General features: G+C 41.8%; 1 protein-coding gene across 1 annotated transcript in view; it reads right to left on the reverse strand.

The window, feature by feature from the left end:
• Window positions 1-26,115, reverse strand: part of SYTL3 (synaptotagmin like 3) — a 523,043-nt gene that overhangs the window by 55,140 nt on the left and 441,788 nt on the right. The window contains exons 13-14 of the mRNA XM_085612149.1: window positions 12,644-12,758; window positions 5,036-5,141 (exon numbers count right to left, since the gene is read on the reverse strand). Coding sequence (XP_085468275.1) covers window positions 5,036-5,141; window positions 12,644-12,758 — 221 coding nt within the window. The remainder of the gene's footprint in view (window positions 1-5,035; window positions 5,142-12,643; window positions 12,759-26,115) is intronic.

Consider the following 26,115-nt stretch of genomic DNA (forward strand, 5'->3'; position numbering starts at 1 on the left):
TGTAAGTCACCCCTAGAGTAGGCACTAAACAACCCATAGGGCAGGGTGCACTGTATTTTTAAAGTTGGATATGTAATTTTAACTTTTACATGTCCTGGTAGTAAAAAACATTTATATTTGTTCTTTACTACCACAAGTCCTCCCTCTCCCATAGGATAACTTTAGGTTAACTTATTACATTTAATAAGTGCTAACCTGCAAATGGGAACAAGTAGGAGTATCAAGTTTGGTGTCTAAAATAATTCCAATTTAAAACCCTCTTTAATGGTAAATTCGGATTTTAAACCCCAATTCAGAAAACAACACTTTAAAAAGTTGGACTTTTTGTTGCCCTAAGTGTTTGATGCCTGCATGCTGTGTACTGGGCCACATGACTAGATGTAACTGGCAGCTGGGCTTTATGTATTGCTCCCAGACATTGAGACTAAGGGGAATAGGTGTTGGCAGGATGGGCCATCTCTGACTTGATGAGGGTGAGGAGCTGTCACCTACCACACTTGTACATCACAAATGTTATGCTTGAGCACATTCACAAATGGTTTTACACTAGTCTTTTGTCACTCAAGGCGAGCTGTGGCCAGGGCAGGGCAGGGTAGGGTAGGAAGGAAAGAAACTCCAAGCACTTCTGAGGGTGGAAAACTCCAGAACCTTCTCCTACTTCAAGATTGTCACAAGGTATAAATAATGGACCCTCAGATCTAACTCTTCAGTACACCTCAGGACCTGTGAAAGATTCAGAAGGACTGCTGTGCTGCTCTGCAAGATGTACTGCTACTATGTTGCCCTACTGCCTGAGTGAGAAGGATTGGACATGCATCTTCAACCCAGGACAACCTGAGTGACTCCGAGAGCTAGTTGGCTGGCTTCCTGATCAGAGCCTCAGTGACAGAAAAGGCTCCAACCACCTTGAACCCAGTGCCTAGACTCTGCCTGCTGTGAGACACGTGGTGCTATAAGACCTGGGCCCTTGGAAGGGGGCCTGAAGGTCCTCTGCCAACCAAGCTGTGGTCCTGTAGGCAGAACTGATGCAGCGCGACATATCACTCCACAGATCTGCTTCAGAAGCGACACTTCGTGACGCTCCCCCAAGCCTGTTCTCACATCTCAGCACACAATCTCCTCAGAACTGGTGGCATGTAACGCATCTTTGATGCTGGCCTTCACATCCCAAGCCCCTCATCAACAGCATCCATTATGACAACAAAGGACTTTGCAGCGCATCCCCACACCATCTTTGGAACCACGAGTGCGCGACGCAACTTTGATGAAGGACTTCGCATCGTATGCCCCTTGTCGATGGCATCTTCGCTGAAGATGCAGGTCTCCACATCGCAAACCTGCACCTTCCTGGGATCCGCCGCTGCGCAATGCATCTGCAAACCAGGATTGAAAGTACTTTGTTAAAGCGGGCTTAACTTAGTCCCTGTATCCATCTTGCACTCCATTGTGGTCAGCCTGAACTTGTGACTTTGTCCTGGTCGGTGAGACCAGATAACCACAGTTGGTGCCTTGTGCTTTTATAAACTGTTTTTACCTAAAACATTGAAATTGCATATATCTGGCTCTACTTATTGGATTCTTGTTGTTTTGGTCTCAAATAATTTATTGCATTTCACTCTATGTTTCTAAATTGGTGTGGGATTTTCTTGTGTAGTGTTATCACTTTATTACTGTTTGAAGTGCTGCATAAATACTTTGCACATTGCCTCTAAGTTAAGCCTGACTTCTTTTGTGCCAAACTACCACAGCGGTAAGAAGAGGTTAATTTTAGGTCTCCTGTGTTTCAGCACTACAGAGATTGTAGTTGATGCTTGAGTAGGGCTTAAACCCCCTCAACGAGTAACCCAATTCCTTACAGTTTGTATGTTTTGTTGCATATAATGTCACAGATAGCAGCAGTAGGCAAGGGTTTGGTGTTGGCAACCCACTCAGAAAACCCTGGAAGTTTTTACTGTGATGATTCTTGTTAGGCCCTGCTGAGAGGGGTATTAAATTGCTTTGCAAACGGTATTTGTCTGCATATTTGTAATTTATAACTATTTACATGATGGTTGCCAATTTATGTGCACTTGAGTAGGCCTATTCTGGTCATGGAGTCAAGCCAATGGTAAAGGCTGTAAGCCTTTTTGGTTTGTTGCAACGGTTGTGTCAGATTCAATAGGACTGACCTGTTTAATACGAAATGTTATGACAAAGACTTACTCATTATGAAAAACCTGTGTTTAATGCAATAGGCTTTTAAAGGTGGATTGTTAGTACAGTGTGCTAAAGTTGTAGGCAGGTAGTTTGTGACATGAAATCTTACAGCCTACTGTAGTAGGAAAGATTTTTGGTTTTGGTGACCAACCTGAACATACCATGTGGGTAGAAGGTGTGCACTATAACAATCTTTCTTAGGTTTTCTTAGGAGGGGTTATATATTGCTTTTAAAACAGTAATTTTGTACATGGTGTTGGCTACCCCCTCTAACTAACTGTAGGTTTAAACTATTTGCACTGTGAAAATCCGAGATAGTATTGTGCTTTGTCAAGTGTAATGGTGTATACATTTGTAATTTTAAGGCTGTATGCCTGATGGCTGCCTTCTGGGAAAGCCTATGCTAAGTACATTAGGCCTGAGTTGGTCATGGAGACCAGCCAGTTTTAACAGCTAGAGGTCTGATTTGTGCAGCAGGAAAAGTTATGGCACATGCTTTAGGTCTGGTCTGTTTATTATGAAAAGTTATGACAAAGGCTGCAGGCCTGGCTTATTTATTGTGAAAATGATTTGTTAAAGCCAATAGGCCTCTAAGATTGAATTGTTATCACACTAAGAGTCTGATTTAGTCTTCAGCAGACAGGGTTCTCTGTCGCTAACGCAACGGAGTACCCTGCCCATCAAGCTCTCAGTCTACCCACCCTATTTTGAGTCCATTGGACAATCAGTAATCTGTCGACAAAAAACTTCCTCCTATGGCCTGATTGAGTAGGGGCTGTTAGAGGAACAGGACTTTACACCTTACGCTCTATTCATGGTGGACATGTACATGTTTAATTGTTTTGTTTGTCCCTGCCAGGACAAAACTGGCAGTAAGGGAGAGGGAAAAAAATAATGACCCTCACACCTTGGGAGGGAACTCCAAGGGTGTGGGGACCATTAGTTTGTTTGTGTTTCTAAAAGAAACTCCTGCTTTTGGCATTTTTTTTTTAGAAAAATAAAAAACATTTGAACTGTTTGACAACTTGCCCTCATGTTTGATGCTATCATCCTCAAACTCTGCATGCACTGACAGGAACCACTGTAAAGTGGTACCTGTCAATGTACAGAGTTGTCCATACGGCTAGCAGAGAACTCAAAATTTGACCAGTGGAGTTCCCTCACGATGGCGGAAATAATGTCCTCCGCCATCCCAACAGAGTGGAGTTCATCTGCCAAACTCTTAATCAGGTCCTATGTTAGGTGCTGTAGACAGGTGGTTTTACGTTACATGTAACCTCACAAATTACCACATTAGGCAAGGTTTTTAGTGTTGATCACCCACTCTTACAAACCCTGGGAGTAGAAGATATTTACTGTTATGATTCTTGTTAGGCCCAGTTGAGAAGGGTTGTATATTGTTTTTCCAACAGTCATTTTGTATGTATTTGTAATTTTATAACTTTATCTTTGATGGTTGCCAGTTTATGTGCGCTTCAGTAGGCTTGTAGTGGTTATAGTCTGAAACTATTGTTAAAAGCTTTAGGTTTTATTGGTTTACCTTGAAAAGTTATGTCAGAATCCTTAGATGCGATCTGTTTATAAAGAAAATTTATAACACGACTTGTAGGTCTGAGGCACTTATTGTGAAGGGCATATGTTAAAGGTAATAGGTTTTCAAAGATTAATTGTTTTTACACTGTGCTAAATCTTGTAGGCAGGTATTTAGTTACACAGAATCACATGAATCAATGTAGTAGGTAAGGGTTTGGCATTGTTAGAATCTTTGTTAGACCCTGTTAGGAAAGAAAGTAATTTGTTTAATCAACTATACTTTTGTGCAGTTTTGTAATTTTGGGACTGAATGTCTGATGGTTGCTTTGTGGGGAAGCTTGAGCTCAATACAGAAGGTCTGAGTTGGTTATGGTGAACAGTCAATGATAACGGCTACAGGCCTCAATGGCTCACTAGGAAAAAGGTATTTAAGGGGCCACAGGTCTGATCTATTTATCATGAAACTTTATGACAAAAGAGGTAGGCCTGATTTATTTACTATGTGACACATATGTTAAAACCAGTAGGCTTTTACAGGTGTATTATCTTCGCACTGTGCTAAAGCCTGCAGTCAGTGATTTTGTTCCATGCAATATCAAAGACTACCTTGGTAGGGAAGGATTTTGGTGTTGGTTACTCAGTTTGACAAACCTTAGGGGTAGCAGGTTTGTATCGACCTACCAAATTAATATTCACAGAGCAGAATATTTTCTGACCCCTGTAAATGAACAATGTGCAATGCAAACCCATCAATTCATTGATCGAACAGCAAAATGCATTTCTATTTACAAACCAGTCAGTGTGCAAATTACACATCCTTGGTTCCTGAGTGGGAGTAGCACATCAGTCTTCTGGTACAATGTTTCAAGACTTAATTAATTATTAAGAAGCAGACATAAAAATCGCACAAAATAGAAATCTGGTTTACATCATTATTGATTCAGTATTACACATTTATCATCTTTTTACTGTATTCATAATGCAAGCAATAGACTTGTAAAATTCGCAATTTATAATCAGTTGATTTTCTTTAATATCTCCTAAGAGAAAATGCTAACTGTATTCTCTTGAAGGATCCTGTCTAATTAAAATGGAATAAACATATACTGTAAACTGTAAAGTTATTACATCAAGTGTATCAAGTGAGCAAGAGAAGTAACTGCTTCTGGTTACAATTATTACACAGTGTTTTCCTCCTTGAGTAGGTTTCTACATTACACATTTAGGTAAAAAACAATTTGTATAGTTAATAAAAAATAAATACACTGCAAAAGGAATTCTAGGCATTCTAGCCTGCCATACTTACCCCTTTACAAATGAACTTAATGTCCCATCAGACCTTAGCGGTAAGTTCTTGGCGCTGTGTACTACGATATGAAGTTCTCCAACAGTAGTTGATTTTCTTTCTGTCCCTGGAAATGTGTATTATATATATAGTCTGTTAAACATTTTGGGAAAAGGCAAGCAAAATTCTAAAATAAAAAGCTGTTTGTTGAACTTGAGTATTTCAGGGGAGAAGTAAATGTGGTGGGCACAAGCAACACATAATTTTCTGGATATTAACAAACATTCTCAAGGGCTTTGCAACCTCTGATTTAATGCTGTTAAATTTCAGAGAAATTAAAAGAGTAAAAGAAACAAAAAGTAAAAACGCCAATGACTAAAGGTGACATGTATATGTTTGCAAAAAAAAGAAGTTAAAAATGCTTTACAACAAAAATTTATAATAAAGAAACATTAAATAAAAGCAAAAACTGGCCTGTCAACCCTGGCACAGAAGACTTCCTTTAGGTGGCTGTTCACATGTTCACAAGCAAACTGCCATCACTCACAGTGAAGAAAACCAACGACTGAAGCAGGCTAGCCCACTGACCTTTGCTCAATGCTGTGGTGGGGATAAGCAAAATGTGAATGACACCTGAACAGACGAGTGGATGAAGAGGGTTGCCTGAAAACGCCTATATATATGGTCCATACTTAAAAAACGGACTCTGTTTTCCATCGCAGCGTTTTGGGGCTAAAGCGATGTCTAAGGCAATAGGGGGCAGATTTACAAGCCCCTTGCGCCACTTTTGCGTCACTTTTCCCATGTTAAAAGTGACGCAAAAATGGCTCAAGCGGCTTTTAAATCTACCCCTAGGAGTCTAGCAATTGAACAAACTCAATAATAAAACTGCACATGTTCTAAACAAAGGAGGGGCGGCACATTTCATTTTCAGTAGGCCTCTGCTGAGGAAACGCTGAGGAAATGCACTTAATCTATTGAATTCTGATAGAAGCTTTCAATACATTATCGAGTTCTTACATAATGTGCACGCTTCTCTGAAGTAAATTAGGACAAATGTAGATCATTCTGATGGCATTGTTTTATGCCATGTAGTATAAAAATAAATATGTGCTGGTTTGTACCATACTATCTGACGTAAAGAATAAGAATACTGGTGTCTGGCAGTCAAGCATGTTCTTCCAAATTACGATCAACCTGATGTGTGTCATGGCATCCTTTACTCCAGAAATAGGACATCATGGTAATAACCAATTCGTTCACCCTTCTGTTGCAAGCTATTTCACCCATAGCTCATAAAACAGATCAACTATCCTCAAGCACTTTGCTGAAACGTCATTGATATTATTCAACAATAGTACTGTTTATTTCTGTTGGTGTATCTGACAGCGGATAAGATGTTGAAGAAAAACTTCTTAATGTGATCTAGTTATGTCAAAAACACTTTTTTTCCAACTAATATTGGGATGGTAATCTGGTCAAGGCATTATAATGAGTTTTCAGAAAAGTTGGTACTTGCGATGATAGATGTAGGGCCATGTTGACAGCTAAGTGAACTGTATGGTCAGGTTCTTTAGGAATAAGTAACAATATTGAAAGTCCACATAATGCAGAAGGTTTGTCTAATTTAAATACTTCTCTTGGCCCTGTATATTTGTGATTTTCTTACTATAGATCACCGCAACTGTTGAGAGCCCAACCCAAGTATTGTCTACATGAAAGTGAACTACTAAAACCCTTCTCCAAGGCCTCATTTAAAAAAATATATCTTTATTTGCATTTTATATTTTTCACAGAATTACAAATAACTGTATATATATGTATAGCAAAAGACAGTTGATTGCATTTAACATGATATAGAATGTCGGTTACATTGCCAATGCATGTCTTGCTTGGCCAAGTGTCTGTTCTATATAACAGCAAGTTCTCTACATCACATGTTCATCATTTACTATATCATATATACAAATGTCTGAATAATTGCACATGTATGTCCATCAGAATAACAAGTCACTTGTCATGCTCTTCGTGACGTTTCTTTTTTTTCCACGTGTGTCTAGCTGAAGCATCACGTGAATATCAGTATCTGAGCATGCAATCCAATCAAAAGCTTATTCAGGGCCTCATAATGCACATATTTTATTGGTACATACAATGTTTCATTTTTCCATACTACAATCTTGCTCCAACTTCTCTGATTCCCTAATGAGTCATTCTAAAATGTCTTCAGGAACCAGTATCTCCCTAGCTGTTTCAGACCAGATTACAAACTTATTTGTATATTAAATGGGGTGATAGGCAAAGCCAGAGCATTAGGCAAGACTTTCTTATTTGTACTTCACAATGCACCTGTGTTCTTAAAACTACAACGTATGATATTCCCCCAAACTTAGTGAGAGGATACATTTCTATGTTCCAAGTTCCAGGAGTACTAATATCTAGAGCATGAAAACATCTTCTACTTGCCTGGCATACTTTATCATCTGGCTTCCTACTTTATTTTTTATTTTTATTGAGCATAGATAGCAGACAAAATAGACATGTTCAACATGATATATAGAAGAAAAAGAACAAACTTTCACAATATCCAAATTCATATTTCAGTAAACAATAAATAGATTCACATACAGTATAACCAGAATTCAAAAAATAAAAAACCTAACATAACTTTCATGATGCCCAAAATTCATATTTTAGTGGACAATGAATAGATTCATATATAGTATAGCTAGCATTCTAAAAAGCCCAACACAGGTAAGAAATGTATTGCAAACTTGCCTCGATTTGATAATTAAGGATTAGAAGGCAGGCACGATGTGAAACAAAACAACTGTTTTTTTTACCCAGAGAGATAACCTGTTTTACATATTTCTATCTAAGCATGAAATCCGAGCATAGCTCTCCCAAGTTATCTTGAATCTTCGAAGCGTCCCTACCCTTTTTGCATATGCCTCTTCAAATTGGTAGGTCCGGGCTAACTTGGAGAGCCATTGTAGTCACCTTTTGAGATCTCCAGTTTTGCAACACCAGAGATCTGGCTACTGCTATAGCAACAAAGACGAAATATTGCCTATACTTTGACAGCTGACTAGTTATGTGAGAAAAGCCCAAAAGGGCCAGCGGTGATGAAGGTAAAATAGCCATAGACATTCGATCACTAATGAACTTGAACACCTCTTCGCAGAAATGTTGTCATTTGGAACATGTAAAGAATATGTGTGCCCAATCGCCTGCTCCCGCCAGATTACATTTGAAACATTCGTTCGGAAGTGCTGGAAACCATTTGTGTAGTCTGAGGGGGTATGATATACCAACCACTTCGAAAGAAAGGACATCCCCTTAAAATTCGCTGCCCTCAGTGCCTTATACCCAAATTCACACCCTTGATGCCATTCCTTTATATTAAACCGGCAGTTGGTTTCCTGGGCAATTTTTGAAAGCATTGCCACAACGAGCTTCAGATTTGATAAACGATACCAATTACAATTAAATCCAACTCTAGGTCCGCTTTTAACATTTCTTTTTCCCTCTTGTCGTGAGGAAACAAATTATCTGTCTAAAACTTAACCAGAGATCGCCCCTCTGAGGTACACAATGTGATGCAAATACCTCCCATGATATAACGAACTGGACCGTTGTAGAAATCTCCCAGTTTACGAAATCCTAGCCTATTATAGGACTGCAATAGATATTGTAAAGCCGGAGACCCCACAACTCACAGTCTTTAAGGGTAGTAAATGCGTGGCACAATGGAATATAGAAAGCTTTATGGAACCGTTGTATGCAGTTAGCCATTGTGTTTACCACGTTATACCTTGTTCTTTTGGGTAGCTTTGCACTACGCAGAAATGCTGGTAACCTAATTGAACTTTTTAATAGCATCAGATTAAAAAAAGAATTGTCAAATTTCGAGGTAGGAGCCATCAGTTGTGTTAATAAACTAATCAACGCAGCTTGATAATAGGTAGATAGATGGGGTAATGCAATTCCTCCCTGCTCCACGTCTAATTGGAGAATAGATAACTTTTTCTCTACAAAAGCGCCAAGATGCTCCTCGGAGTGAAAGTTGCGCTAAACAAAAAAACGTTCATTCATTTGGTACGAGGCTTTTTTTTGCCCATATAAACTGCCTTAGAATTTTGTCTACTTCGTTAAAATAAGAAATCAGTATTTTTAAAGGACTTTTTAAAAACAGCAATATTAGCAGAGAGAGGATTGACATTTTCACTAGAGAGACTCAGACTACTATTGTCAGAGGTAAAAGCAACCATTTTTCTAAAAGGTTTTTAATTTTATTGAGAATATTTATGTAGTTTAAATGAAACAGTTGAGAGAAATCTGCTGTGACAAATAAGCCCAGATACCATACAGGTCTTGATGGCCGAACTTTTAACCCTTCAGGATGATCGACCTCTAATGAATTAAAAAGGAGCAGCTCCGTTTTGGACTGGTGGACCTTATATCCCCCCTAATTCTTTAAATGCTTGAATTTCTCCAAACGCCAACTGGATATTTGCTTAATCTGGATTCAGATATAAAATTGGATCATCCACAAAGAGCTTAATTTTTGTGATCCTGGTAAAGGATCCAGGATTGGTGTGTTGGCTCGGATCTTTATTGTTAATGGCTCGATAAAAAGGGAAAATGAAAGGGGGGAAAGGGGATAGTCCTGCCTGGTCCCCGTGTTATCCTTACTTCCCCCGCCTGCTCTGCGTTAATTATTATTTTCGCACTTGCCCCATATAAATTCTCCTGATAAACTGAGCAAGGCCTAGGTGATCGAGACGCCATGGATCAACTAAGGCGAAGTTTTCTTTGATAGTACTTAACAGTCCAACTTTAGTTGTATTTTACCCTTATTCGATGTATCCAAACCCAGGTCTTGGGTGAAATTAAAATCGCCTCCCCTTAATATAATACTAGGGCATTTATCAACAGATCATAAATCTTATTCAGGGACCCAGTGTCATCGAAAATCGGTCCATAATAATTCAGCAATACAAAGTCTACCCCATTAACTGAGACCTCGATCCAGATCCACCTTGTACCTACTTCTCGAATCACATTTCCGAGTTCCCAATCAAGAGCGGAAGAGAGTAAAGAAGCCACCCCCCGAACTGCTGACCGAGATGAGGCAAAGTATGAAGGTATCAAAGCAAAGCAAACCGAGATGTCGGGATTCCTCCTTGTTGTGCAAGTTATTGGTACACATCTCAATGGGCTCCTATATGCCAGAGCTCTTGATGTAGATCTTTTAGGAAACATTTTTCCATAATATGGGGAGTGATGCTACAAGTAGGGGACCTTCAAAAGCTACAGTAAAATGATCTGAAGGTGAACAATTGAACTTTTTATTAATGTTTCCCGCTGTAAAATTAAAATCAAAGAGAGGACACCAAGGATTTTTATTGTACCTCTTGTCCTATTACGTGGTCAGCATGTTTCTGCTAACATCTAGTGTAAACAAAGGATCAGTGGCATACTTTAAGGCCAAATTAGGAGCCTCAAATCAAAAGCCTATCCCCTTCCACTCACTATAAATAGCACTGTGTATGGAGGTGGTTCTACACACAGAAACAAATTGAAACAATAGCAAAATGCTATTCTAAACCGTTCTTTTAATATTCTTTGAGACCAGGAAAAATATACCATACAACATGTTAGTCATATACCTCTCCTCAAATGAAATACTTTTAGATAAAGTTTTTCGAAAGAGCGTTCTATGAAGGAATAACAGTGTACTTGCTCATTACATATGTAAATAAGTTGACCACAAAAATGAAGATGATGGCAGAGTGTGTTGTTAAGTCTGGCCTATATACCCTCTGATAAGGCCTCCTTAAGGGAGAGACATGTGAAGCTTTTTGTGAAGTCTTGTTCAGGGGAAACAATTAGGTACTGGTATTCAGCCTGGTATCTCAATGAGTGTTAAACAATAAAAAACCCACAAGATAACCCCAGAGAAGGCTCTTCATACTGAGGTGACTGTTCTACCCGAAATACAAATTGTATTTCCTCCTCATGTCATACAGGCCCAGAAAAAATATTTAGAGTTTGATAGAGGACAGTGTTTGAAATAAGTAAAGATCCTTGTCTTGATCAGCCCCAGAAAAAACACACAATAATCCAACTAAATGCCCAAGCTAATGACTAAGCTGTAAAGGAAAGTGATTGTATGGTTGCATATAGGTGTATATCTAACCACAATATAGTATTTATATAAAGCATTGCACTGCCTCTTTCTGGCCAAAAAGTAATTACAATGTGCAACCTGGAGAAAACAACATCCACCTTGCTTCTCATTTAATCATTACATAACACATTTTACTGCTCTTGATATCTGATGTTGCATTAGTGTAATGACCCATCTGTCCTCACTAAGGCTTTGTTCTGCCTTAAGGAAAATACGCTCAGATATGACAACAGGTGCAGTCAGTTTCATCTCACTGCAATAAACACTCCGTTGTGTGCACAGTGTCTCTGATTCTGTGGAGATGGCAGACACCCTATAATACTTTCAGCGAATGTGTTTTTCTCACAGACATTCCTGCAGCCATTAAGGGTTTGTTGCTAGGCTTCAAAATTCCTGCCAAAGCTGACCACATGATGTGAGGATGGGCGGGCACCATATTAATTTTCTTTAGCTCTTCTCATACCCTTAGTGACAACATCTATTAAGATTTGGCTTCTTGAAGGCCTCTGGGTGGTGACCTGTCCAAACTAGCTTGATCTAGCGAGAGGAACCACAAAGAGTATATATCTTTTTTTGCTACCCCTCCTAGTAAGTGAGCTAATAGGATAAATAAGATTCTCAAACATTCACACACAGTATGGAGATGTAGGGAAATTATTTCTACACCAGGAAACAAATCTGTCTGGTAGAGAAAAAGAAAAATTGCACACTTCCGCCACTGTGCTCTACAAAGACTGCTGCTAAGAGACATTCAGAAGGGATACGTCTAAGTATGTATAGGTCTGCAAGGAAATCTATAGTTTGCGTAAATTTCCACAATGTTAAGAATTTCTTTGGATTCTGTGAATGACGGAAATGTTCTCACATCATAGACACAATCCTATCAGCCTCATTCTGAGTAAAGAAGTGGATTTGAAATCTTTAGCAATCTGAGTTCGAGAAAGATTTCACATCTTGAGTTCTGTGCAAATGAAGCATCCTGGTTTTCTTCCTATGTAAGCCCTCCAGTTATCACTTGGAGGAATTTGTTTGGCAAAGGCAGTGTGCAAAACTGGAATATCATGCCATAATACCATTCCTAAAGATCCTTATTGTAGGTTTGGAATTGGAAAAGCCGACCCAGACCGTGCAATAGCAGTGTTTCTTTGCCCTGGATGGAGTTTACACCCAATTTTTCTGTGTTACACATTGAGGAGCTGATATGTGCACTTTTCCCACTTACATAACGGGCTCTGAGAACTGTATCCTGGATAAACATTCAACAATCCTTCTTTGGTGACAAGGCTGTTATGTTCCATCGTCTTGCAGTAACAAAACTCCTGCAAACACTTATTCTTTCTGAAAAAGCAGAAATTCTGCACAAATGAAGGTTTGAAGACTCTATCTATCTGTAATAGGCCAGTCACAAAACTATATTTTAATGGAGTCTACATTACCGTCTGATGTCTCAGCCACATACTGAATCTTTCCATCCAAGGAGGGTATCACAAGCTTCGCCTGGATCTCCAGCTCCCCGTTGTACTGCTCGATACCCTCTTCACACGTATTGCGCTAAGGGAAGAAGCAAATGACCAAGTTTACCATTCGGCAGCTGTCTTCTCTCTCCTTAGCCACCCTTTATGTAATATATGCACAATGAAGCGGTTAAACTTCACAACAACAATTTACTGAGAAAACTTCTCAATTCTATAATGCAAAAAATGTCTATAGCTGTTGTTTAAACCAATGTGCTTGTATTTTTATAATTGATGCGGAGGGACTCATCTAAACATTGCTATATATGTGAGGCAGTAAGACAGAGGCTTCCAAGCACACAAGCAGACTAGAGTTTGTACAGGAGCCTCAGTACAAGGGCTACACACACACAGGTATTTTTGTACACTGAGAAGGCACATGCAGGCCGCATGTGCATAGGTAACACACACATAGACATCCATACACAAAGACAACACATATACAGGCACTGATGCAAATAGGTAGCACATGCACATAAACCATATATACAAATAGAGATGCATATGCATCCACAGACAACTTTCATATAAGCCTGGAAGAAATTTCTAGCACACCAGTATAATTTCACGTTTGTTTCACAAATTTCACAAAAATATGTTATTGAGCCACATCACGTAATTATGCATAGTTACACACAATTCATACTAAACATTCATCATGTGCACACAGGAACAAAGCCAATGATCAGAACATGAGCAACTGCTGTTTGAGGCTTTTTTTTTGGAGGGGGGGGGGGGGGTCTACTTCTTTTTAGAGCAAAACAAGTCCTGCATTCAAAATAGATGCCAGCGTATATGGCTATCAATCCTTGTATACTGAATGAGCATTTTTTAAGACAATGATAGCGCTATCCTCCGTAGAGGGGCGTCCCCCATCCGCACTCAAAAATGCCATTTAAAAAAAATTAATTCACTTTCGTGACAGATTGTATTTGTTGAGTTCAAATAAAGTTTTATTCACTGTCAATTTTGTGCTTGCTTTATTTTTCTTCAATAAATGTTCACTTTCGTTCACTTTAGTTCATATAAATCAAAATATTGACATTATGCAAAAATCAAATAAATTTCCGTCAGCCCAATGCATTTCCGGCCTGAGCCCTTCCTTAGAGGCAGGTTCTCTGCAAATCATGAAACAACGTATTTGTCAGTCAAGGCACTGAGTTAAATCACTGGAATTTTTTTTTCACTACACTGAAATATGCATCATGGTGAAAAATCGTGTACATCGTGAGACACACCGAAAAACAATATGAAAAACGTGTTGTCAAACGTATGTCTGAGTGTTTAAGTTAGTGAGCAGTATAGAAACTGAACCGGTATTGAAGCGTGCAAACGAAAGTAAAAGACGTGGTGTTCAAGTGGCCTTTGGCCGTGCATGGCGGTTGTTCCCCGCAGGGCCTGGCCTGCGGCTATTCCTCGCAAGTGGCCTTTAGTCATGTATGGTGGGGGTTGGCTGCATGCACCCAGCCTCACGCAGGATTGGTGACTGAGTATGGGTATATTTTTTTTCATTGGGCTCTGCATCTGCGGATCCGTCACAGATTTCCACTGGGGCCGCACTGAGCACCTCAGTGGATCTGCAGATCAGCCCCAAAAATAATTTTGGACACATTTTTGCCCATGTGGGTTCCTTCATCTGTCCTTTGGGATCAGTATACCTATGTGATGACCCTTTATGTCTCTTTTTAGTTTTCTTTCCCCCACACCGTGCTGATAAACAAAATGGCGGCCATAACTTTTCTCTCAGCTTACGTACAGCCAATCAGGGCCTTGTTTTAGCACGTGGATCCACTGAACCATAAATCAGCCCCCAAAAAATGTTTAGCAAATTTTTACCCATGAGGAGTTCCTCAGGGACCCCTTCATCTATCCTATGGGGTCAGGATACCTATATCCTGACCCCTTATGTTGATTTTCAGTTTTATTTTGCCCCCCTCACACCGAGCCGATAAACAAAATGGCGGCCACAACTTTTCTCTTAGGTTGGGGCCACCCAATCAGGGCCAAGCTTTGGTGAATGGATCCACGGATCCGCCCTGGTGGATCTGCAATGGATCCGTGTCCCTAGATATACAAATTTCCTTTCCCTTTTATAATTCAAACAATGCTGAACAGATTTTCACCAAATAGGGCTCTTGTTGGATCAAGAGCTAGCTTTCTGGCAAATTTGGGGTAATTCTGCCCAGTTATTCAGATTGTAGTCATGTCTTAAATCCCTATGGGAATTTGCATGGGGAAAACACGTTTTGAGACCCCATCCCCTTTTCTCAGCCCTTGCTTGACAAATCACCCCTAAACTTCAGGTACTAGTTTTGGGAAATTTCGTGAAGATTCGTGAAACGGCGCCAGTTATCAGTGAAACAAAAGAAAATTCCTATGGAAACTAGGTCAGAACTATTGACCACCTACTGGTAATCGCGATAGCCAGTAAGTAGTTATAGGTAGGACCAATGTTTCCCATTGACAAAGCGTGTTTTGTTTTGCTAAGGAGTTTGGCGCCTTTTGATGAATCTTCACAAAATTTTCAAAACTAGTTTGCCTCTCATTTCAGCTGCTGTCTGGAAAGTTTTGGGGTGATTCCTCAAGCGGTGGTCTGAGAAAAGGGGGGGTCCAAAAGCGCTTTTTCCTCATGCAACATCTATGGGAATTTTGCAATTTTTACACACAGCTGCAGCCCGAACCGCTGAACGGAATTTGGCAGAAAGGTAGATCTTGGTCCAGAAAGTGATCTTTTTGTTATTTGGTGTAGATCCATTCAGTAGTTTGGGAGTTATTGAAGAAAGACTTTTATAGATATCTAGGGACGCGGATACTTTGCGGATCCACATGAGGGGGATTCAAAGGTACCTGCTGTTCCAGGGCAAAAGCAAAGCCCTAATTGTCAGGCTGCAACATGAAAAGAAAGTTGCGGCTCCCATTTTGTCGATTGGCCCAGGGGAGAGAAAATGAAAGTGTCAGAAACATATATGGGGTCAGTATATAAATATCCTGACCCCAAAGGACACATGGAGGGTCCCTGAGGGACCCCTCATTTACAGGAAATCGCTCCAAATACTTTTTGGGCATGAATCGAGGATCCGCCGGTACCCACGGATCCAAACCCAATAGGAAAAAAACCTTACCCACTAACACACCATACCCCACCACGTATTACCAAAGGCCATGCGCAGCATGGAGTTTGGTGCATGCGGTAGGGTTAGCTGCAGCATCTGACCTGGCCCTGCGGCCAATCCCCCCTGCCCACGGCCAAAGGCCGCGCACAGTGGTGATTGTATTAACGCACAGTAACTATATCTTACTTTACGTTTAAAAAACATAGGAATTCACTGAAAAAACAAAGGTTACAGGGACGTTATAGTTAGGTTGATGCTTTACCCATACAAAACCATAGAAATGCAGAAGTTACAGTTACATTTATAGTTATCTGAAGAAACTATAACTTTTTTAATGGTTTTGTGTGGGTAAAACTTCAACCTAACTATAACGTCCTTGTAACCTTTGGTTTTTTTTAGTGACATACATATATTTATGTATGCTAGCCAGTAGGTAGTTATAGTTAGGACCGACTTCCCATAGGCAAAGAGTTTTTTTTTTGTTGCTAATAACTTTGGTGCCGTTTGACAAATGTTCAGGACATTTTTAGAATGAGTGTACAACGTAATTGAGCTGCTGTCTGGAAATTTGGGGAGATTTGTGAAGCAGGGGCCGTGAAAAAGGGGGGGGGGCCCAAAATGCTTTTTCCCTATGCAATGTTTATGGGAAATTGCAAAGTTTAGGCATGGCTACAGGCCAAACCGCTAAACCGAATTACAACACATTGGGCAGAAAGCTAGAGCTTGGTCCACAGTTTGGGCTTTTTGTGATTTGGGGCAAATCTGTTAAGTAGTTTGGGAGTTATTAAAGATTTTCTTTATAGATATCTGTGGATCCAAAGCCCAATTGGAAAAAAAACCTCACACACCATACCCCAGCCGTGCATTGCTGAAGGCCTTCCACAGATCTATATTGGGTGCATGCCATCTCCCACTGCCCACAGCCAAAGGGCATGCACGGCGGTGGTTGTATTAACGTACAGTAATTATATACATAGAAATTCACTGAAAAGAAACAAAGGTTACAGGGACGTTATAGTTAGGTTGACATTTTCCCCACACAAAACCATAGAAATTCAGCAGTTATACTCATAGTTACACTTATCTGAAGAAACTATAACTTGTGCCATTAAGTAACGTTAGGCCACGAGCTATAGTTTCTAAACATAAGTATTACTGTAACTACTAAATACATATATATATATATATATAACAATCACTAATTTGAAACTTCACTATGCAAAACAAGCAACCACAGTGTTGAAGAACAGGTACACTGGTCAACAACTTAAAAATTGAATACTGTACACTACACAGTGAGTGTGAAGCATTTTATGTTTATTACCTTTAGCAGACAAGTAAAATACTCCTCAGACTTTGCTGAAACTGTTAGATTTACATCTTTTATTTTGGTTAAGTAGTTCTTACCTTATGCAGGCACACCATTTCACGTCAAGCAACTATTGTCAAGTCTTACAAATAATTTGATTTGAGAAATAACACACTCGGGATTTCCTACCTACTCCCATCATTGACTTTAATAAATGTGTTATATCTCCCGGAGGAGCATTGTTCCTTTCTAAAAACTAAATACAAGGCTTACCTCATTTCTAAACAAGATTTTTAACTATTAATGCTGCTTGTAGCCCACTCAGCACACCTGTCTCTCATTCTAAGGCCCAAATGACAGTCTTTTAAAACAATCAGGCACCATGAACACGAACCCTTTACCTCAATGTTGCTACATTTTGGAATGTTGACAGTTCACCTGAGTAATAATTACCTTAGTGTCTACTTCTCAACAAGCTTCATGTTAAGGCCCTCATTACAAACTTGGCAGAATAGCTGTGGTAGTTATCACACATGGAAAATTCCCTTACCCAGGAGTGAGGTATTTACTACGTGTTTTAAATACCTGCAATTCAGACTTTTTAACTTGCAAATGAGACATAACATGGTCCAGTAATAACCAATTCAAATTCTGCATGTTTCGCTTTTTTACAGGTCTTTTCCCCACATGCATTTCGGCAAGTTTGACCTACTGGAAGTTATCTGGGGAAAAGCGAGGGAGAGATGATTATCACAGAACTCATTATTCCAATTCCTGTACATACTCATGTTTGCACAGGGATTGGAATTTAGACATGCACTACAAATCAGGGCCATAATGAGTATTAGAGCTTAGTTCACTGTAAAACTATGCACTTGGGTACTGGGGACCTCTCTCATTGTAGTTCAGAGAGAGATCCGGGTGACTCACAAAGTTATGAACTTCCCAGAGGCTACCTGTGCAAGGGTATCTTCAGGGTTACATCAGTAAAGTTTTGGGGTGGGCAATAAATTCTGCTCAGCTTGCAGACTTGGCGGGGTTTAAGCCTCTCTGGGTTATGCATGTAATGTGGAGTTCCATCCAAATTTCGCAAACCGCCACGCAGCAGAATTTTTTCTAACACGAGCTACAATTGCCATCCCCTAGCGTGATTTTCTGCAGCTAGGAAGGCACCCGGCATAAAAATTCCAATGCAGTCAGTCCCAACCATTGGCGATGAGAAAGCTGCCACTCGAGTACAAAATATACTCGAGCACCACCAAGAAACAGCACCCTCTAGTGCACTGCTCTGTGCCATTCACAGATTATGCAACGCAGACCAAGCTCCTGGCCCTAAAAAAATGATGAGTTGATTTCTGCCCATTCGCGGATCTCAGTGGAATCTCGCCGTGTTTTTATATAGCTCTGTGGAATTCCGCATAATGAAACTCCACGAGTTCCGCCCACCCCTAGTAAAGTCTGCAACTTCTGGCCTTCACCCCATCTCTCTTCAGCTCTTAACACCTACTCTCATTGCCTCCAATCCCAAAGTGCAAACATTCCCTTTCACGTCTGCACCAGCTTTGACATTTCATTGATGGCACCACTGGAGTCTTTAGCTCTATATGGCACTGAAAGATTCTAGGCAACAGCACACACATAAAGACCTGTCAAATAGATATACTGTTTAAACCCCTTGAGAAATGCAACTCCATTTTAGGAAAACAAGTCAAAAGTCACTGTGAAGTCTGGTCAGATTTAATGATAATGGCTATCCTGTAAAGTAAGTTAGCATCACTCCTGTTAGTCAGTCACTATTATAAAAACATCTGAAATGTCCTCATAGGCACTGCATATAAACATTTGCACAAGGCATGTTTAGCCATATGGGAAAAGACTGAAAATACTAGACCTGTTTTGGCGATGAATTACGGTTTTGAGTACTCTTTGAAGCAGGGGCAGTTTGGCGAACAAAATAAAAGTTTTCTCTTTTGGGTGTTACAAACATTTGCCTTTCTTAATAGCCACTCCTTTATCACTAGCATGTTTGCAAATTAATTGGGTTAATTTAAATGCCCTTGTCTGCCTTCACTCACCCTTTTTGGCATATATCGGAGGTACATAGACAAGCTCAACATGCACAGCGCAATGCTCTATCACTTTTTTGCCAGTGTGAACCAGAAGGTCCTCACACATACACAAAATGCACTTCTTTTCTAGATCCAAGTCAATCCAGAAGTACATTATCATTTTGAAAATGAGGACTTATGCTTTCACACTTTTTCTTTTCCAAGTGGTAGCTGTCTGCATGGCTTCCTGATCATATTTGCAATTCAGCAAACATAACAAGATGATGGACGGAGTTCCGAAACTTTTCGACCATTCACCCCCAGTCAAGAGATCCTAGTCTAATCTATTGTTCTTTTGCTCACTATGCCATCCCAGTTTGGACCCAGCCATATGCAAATCAGTCTTGAAACTGCTCCTCATGGGAACAGTCTAGCCTAAACTGCCAGGCCAGGTCCTCCCTGGACTGGAATCAAGGAAACTGGGGTGGCATAGTGAGAAGAACATTGTTGCAGGTGCCACCACAGTACACCCTCTCCAGGTGATGCTGAAACACTGCTACTACTACCGAACGCGGGGTCACCAGCACGCCCACCTCATCCCTCAGATGGAGAACAAATGGAGCACTAGTCTCCCTACGCAGCCGCCACGTCAAACGCCTACCAGACTTGTTCCCCTCCCAATTCAAGTGCTGCCTATTTTGGGTGAGCGTAAATACATTCAGCCTATCCCATTTCCCCGCAATGCTCCTACACAGCCGCATCCTGGCCCAAATCCATGAGCCACTGAAACAACTCAAGCTCCCTCTCGTCCTGATGCAACTCTCACTGGGGCTGCCTACGCACTTCAACAGTCCGCTCCAGACAATGGCCTCTCACAACCGCCTTCATGGCTTCTCATTGGATTTGACGAGACCCAGCAGTGCCCCAATTAACCTCCAGATAGTCAGTCAAAGCTTGCAAGGGTGTTTCCTTACCCATTGCATCCGTCAGGAGTTCAGCTGGGAGTTTCCACAGTCTAGACTGATCTGCCGACCCCCCCCCCCCCTCACCCCCCAGAGCCAGCTCATAGCACACAGGTGAGTGATCAGACAACAATTGTGCTAAATGAGTAATCCATGCAAATCACCTGGTTGGACATCTGCCAATAAGATGCTATCCAGTCTGCTTTAGATATTGTGTGTGAATGAGTAGCAGGTGAAGCCCTTATCATGCAACCAGTGGACCTCCCAGGCATCTCAAAGCCCTTGATTATCCATCACCTCGTGCAATATCTTAGACATATGAGGCTTCGTGTTGAGTCTAGTGGGTAGTCCGTTCGCCATCCAAGACACAATAACAATCCCCCAACCACAATATTGAACCCTCCAGGCACACACTCGTCGCTTTCTGAAGCTTGTAAAAGAATTGGGGATCGTCCACTTTGGGTGCGTACAGATTAACCAAGGATATAGGCCACCCATCAAGTTTTTCCTGCAGGACCGCATATCTCCCCTCTATATCCACCTATGTAAGCGCAATGGGAGTCCTGGGGCCACCGATATCACCACCCCCTCAGCACAAGTAGAAGTGAGAAAAAACTGCCCCTTCCATTTCTTCTGCACCCTCATGGCTGAGGTGTATTTTGTGGAGGCACGTTATGGACACCCCATTGCACTTCAAAGATGACAACTCTCTGTGTCTTTTTTATGTACGTGCCTAATCCCCGGACATTCCAGGTCAATATCTTAAGGCCCCCACTCATAAATGTACCTCTTCCAAAAGCTGCATACTTTCCTGCAGTGCTGTGTGTGGCAATCAGACCATGTATCCATAATAATAACCAAAACTGTCATAATAATTGAAATAAAACAGTTCCCCCTCCCCCAAACATAGTGTAACTATTTTCTATGTAAGTCCACCTCACATGTGTCAGGACCATACATATATACCCAAGTCTATCCAGCCAGGATAGTAACCCCCACCCCCAACCGGCACCGCCTAACTGCCTATGCCGTCTTGCGCTTATGATCCTGGGTTCCATCTACATATCCACATAAAGGTCAGCATACCGCAGCCCCACCTAAACAGACCCCAACACAGTTTTGCAGTATCATTCTACTCTGAAGTTCTTGTCTGATATGGCATTGACATGTGTAGATTGAGTTTCCGACACCTGAACCTCTGTCGTGGGTAATTGTTGGCCCAGCTCCATCACCTGTGAATCCCCTGACCCAGCCACCTTTATTGTACCATCTTCCTGGATTGTGACTCTCTGCCCATCCAAAGCAGATCCCTGGTATCTATCCTGCCTGAAGCGACCCGTTGAGGCGCCACGTTCGGACTATGTCTTTGGGCGGGCCCTAGTGCCCACACTCGGAGCAGGGATCTTGTTCCACACTTCCAACCAAACCCAGACCTTCTCAGGGTACTCAAAGAAGAGCTTGGAAGGATATAGCAGCATGTATTTAAGGTTCATGTTCCACAGCTTCTGCTTTACCCCACAAATCGATTTGGGCTGCTCCTGTACCTTCTTGGTGTTGTCAGGGAAAATGGCGATCAACTAATTTTCAAACTTTGGAACTGCCTGTTTCCTGGCCCCCCTGAGGATGCACTCCCTGTACTAGTAGTTCACGGTCTTTGCTATGAAGGCCAGAGGGGGCGCCCCCATCGGTGGCGGAGGCACCAGAGTGTGGTGCTCTCATTTCATGACGAAGACATCTGAGAGTACCTGTGATTTCAAGGGCTGCCAGACCCACTGTTCTAGAAAGCCTTCTGCTGACGTCCCTTCCACCCATTCCCAAAAGCCCAGTATACGCACGTTGCTGCAGCGGGATCAGCCCTCTGCATTCTCCCCCTTTACTGTGGCCATTCTGGCCATTTGCTGCTTAAGAACTGCCACCTCCCCATGCAGCGTATCAATGTTATCATCCACTGTGGTCACTTTTTCCGCTATTTTCCTCAGATCCACCCTGAGCAAATTGATATCAATGGACACTGTATCAATATTATGTTCCAGAGCAGTGAGTGACCCATGTATGGCCACCAGCAGATCGGCCCAAGAGGGCTCCCCCTCACGCTCCAGTGATGTGGACGCGGATCCCGCACTCTTCTGGCGAGGTGCCACATTGAATACTGCCATGGGGTTGTGTATTGGGTAATGGTGTTAGCGGCCACCCTCAAGAGCCTGTTTATCTCCATGATATATCCACCAGGGTTCCTCTGCTCCACTGCACCTCTCTTGCAGTAGCCTCTCTGCAGCCCACCGCAGTTCCTCAAGGTCACTTCGCTGCAGTCACCACTGGACCACGCATGCCCCAAGGACCTCCATTCACAGCAGAGACAAGCCTCCACATAGGCCACACCATCTGTGCAGCTCCTGTGCAAGTTCTCAGCCAATTATGGAAGTCCGGGCCACTCCCCCGGCCCCTACAGGCCCACTACAGGAGGCTCTTGTGTGACCCCGGTGTCTTGCCGGCCCCGGGCTCCAATGGCATTCCCCAGGGGCCTAGCACACTTGTGCCCCTCTCAGCCCTCCTGGCCCCAGCTGCCCCTGCTCCAGCCAATAGGGCCTGAAGAGACCTCTGGCCCCACTCCACTCCCAGTAGGGGGCAACCGCTACCTCGTCCAGACGTCACGTCAGCTAGGACAACGCCCACACCGTGGCTCTGAGATGTCCTGTCTGCTCAGCAGGTCGCGTCTCCGCAGTACAGACTCCCAGCTTCACCCAAAGCAGCCTGAGGGAGCCCTGCCTCTCCCCAGCCCATCATCAGGCTCGTGAACAGCCTCAATGCTCCGGAGCCCAGCACTCTTTGACTTGGTGCGGTCTGCTTGCCGCCTGGCTGCCCCCACTGCAGCTGACCTGGCTCAACCTGGGGGGGCCCTCACTCCTCCAGTCCGTTTGCAGAGCTCAGAAACAGCCCCAAGCCCCTGGGGACCACCATCTGGCCACCACCGCTTCAGCCAGATGGGAAGCCGGGGATCCACCAGCCCAGCACTCCTCCCTGGTGGGCAACTGCTTCCCCGGTCGGACCACCTCACAATGGGGCTGCACCATCTAGGGCCTTGGAACCCGCCAATGCAGTCAGGGCCGCCACCATTTGTTAGTAGTTCCATGGCCCGCAATGCAGCTTAGGCCCAGACCACGTCCCACAAGCCTCACACACCGGGGCCACTGAGCTCGGCACCGCCACTCCTGCAGCACAATGGGTGCTCTCAGGACCGGGCATCGTACAGCAGGTACTTGACAGGCTGTTTTTACCCCTCAAGGGAATGGCATCTGCTCGATGTAGCAGGATTACAGGGAAGCCGGCAGGGGCTGCAGTGTTTCATGTCCTGTCGAACATCTTGCCCAGCCACACCCCCACACTAAAGCAGGACTTGACACTGTAATGTCAAAAAGAAGCCCACTGTGATTGGAGTCTGCTTGGCTGTGGGGACAAAGGCGGTGCCGGTTGGGGTGGTTTGCCTGTTATATGGGAGGTGCCTTTGAAGTGGGCCCCAAGTGTTATATGTAAAACCCAAGCATATTTGTCAATCAGGATTTGACATTCGATCAGGATTTGACACTAAAAGGTCAAAAGGATTTTCACGAGCCCACCATGCATATTCTGCTGAATTCTGAATGGTCATCTCTGTCCATTCATGTCAGTCTATTGTTTGCTCCTGGAAGGCATTTTATACCCATTCACACCTATTTATATGATAAATATTGTCTAGCACAAGTAGGATGGCAAATTCAAATGGGCCTCCAGAGTCTTTAGGCAGGAAAAAGGTAACTTTCTAAAAGTACAATTTTCTTAATTTTTTTAAAAATAAATTGGACTTTACCGTTGAATTGTATTTTTAATAACTATGAAAATAGTTGTTTAATTGCTTTTCTAGCTGTTTCCTAACTGAAATTAGCATTATGAAATGTTATAATGTAACCCAGTGTTTTCCTATGGAACAGCCAGCCTTGTTAAGAGAAAAATAGCTTTTGGGGCTTTTTCAATGTAAATACATGTTTAACCTTAAATCCTGACATGTCCTACTTTTAAACACCATGCACCCAGTCTTATGGGTCATAAAGCATACATATGGGTAACTTATAAGCATTTAACAGGAAGGTTTTGAACAGTTAAAAGGAGTTATTTATGACAGGTCAAATTTTCAGTTTAAAACTGCAACAGCCAGCTGACAAATGGTAGGCCTACAGTTATGTTTGCAATGTCACTGTAGTGGGTAGCACAATGGCTGCTACAGTCCCCTAGTGACATTTAACTTGCAGTGCCTGGGTACACTGTGCACCATGTACTAGAGACTTAAAAGTAAGTCCAATATGCAAGTTAGGGGTATGCCAATGCCACCATGTTGAAAGGGGGAGCACGGGAACTCCATTACTGGTTGCAGGGGAAAAGTGCACAGTGTTCCACAGCCTGTAGAAATATATGGAGTCCAGCAAAGGTGAAAAATCCTGGGTGACCTGAAGAAAGGGCAAATTTACTTATAATCTGGTTCAGAAAAAAAGGGGTTTTTGAGATACCACATTTAGGTAAAGCTGAGCGTCATCAGGATAGATTTGTTTTGAAAGGTTCTAGTGTGTCAGCTGTGAGGAGAACCAGCTCAGGACTGATTTATCCCCATTATTTTCTTGAAGGTGTTGAGTAAGATGGAGTTAACTCGCCATGTCGAACGCAACAGTAAGGTCAAGAAAGATAAATTGACAGAATTCTTCCTTGTCCAGAAGACATAGGGTGAGAACTTCACAAATTCCACAAAGGGATGAACAACACAGATAATTACAACAATTCAGCTATATCATGGGTGTGCTGCCCTATTACTAAGTTACCACAATATCTACATACAAAGTCAGTTAGATTGGGAATTGTCAGCCAATTCAACACTAACCATCTTTTCCCTTAAGTGTCTGTATAACTTGCTCACCTCAATCTCCAATTCGCAGTGATTCTAGTTTCCACTTGCGTGTAGTGCTTTTTAAACCAGGAATAGTTCAATAAATGCTAACGGAAGTGCTCTGTAATATCATACAAACCTATTGTTTCCAAAACGAGAGCCAACAAATAGGGCCAAGGGGAAAGGGCAAGTGAAAAGCATACCTATAGGACATCAGAGTGAAGATGAAAAATGTAAAAAAAAAATTAAGACAAGCTTGAAGTTTATGCTAAAATGTAATTAATAACAGTTTTGAGTATTCCTAAAATATACACATGTTCTCCTTTGTAAAAACAATTTTATGATGAATAGTTTATTGAATAGTATTTCTTTATAATTTTAGGGCCTACAATGTCACCTTATCAGCACTAGTTTAATACCATAATACAACATTCAGAAATTGAAAGTGGTCATTCAACTTTTGCAAAAGGTATTTGACTTAATATTACCACATGTGGCACTTTGTTCTCGTAACATTAGATCTTTTTGAGTAAGAAGCAAACAATTATTGAATTGAAATTCACAAATTCTGCAGCAGATGATTATGAGGCAAGTAGAGTAGATTCATAACCATGTGGAAAATGCTGTGGCTGCACAATTTCTTAATTCAAGAGCCCCTGAAAGAGAGTGAGACTTGAGCTAAGCAGGATTCATCGATCAACAGATCATGCTATTTCAAGTGAATGCTTTGTTTCAATTCTTGAATTAGATTATACACTTTGGGTGATAGGTGTGATCAGTGATTAATTTGTGCGAGCATTTTCTGGTACTCAGCGCTGGCACTTCTTTTTAAAAACTGGTACAATATTACAAGTATCCACCACATTGTGGTGCTGTGTGTATTTACGAGCAAGGTTCTTTAGTCAAGCATTTAATTATTTAATATAGCTTAAAAATGTTAAAATACTGGGACTTAAGTCTGCGGTTTAAGTGACGTGGGTTGTGCCAGCTGCAGTGGACTGGTGTGAAATATCTTGGGCGCTGGCACTCGAATTTTACAGATTAAGCATTGGC

The sequence above is a fragment of the Triturus cristatus genome, chromosome 6 (genome assembly GCF_964204655.1).
Source record: "Triturus cristatus chromosome 6, aTriCri1.1, whole genome shotgun sequence".
Taxonomy (NCBI): Eukaryota; Metazoa; Chordata; class Amphibia; order Caudata; family Salamandridae; genus Triturus; species Triturus cristatus.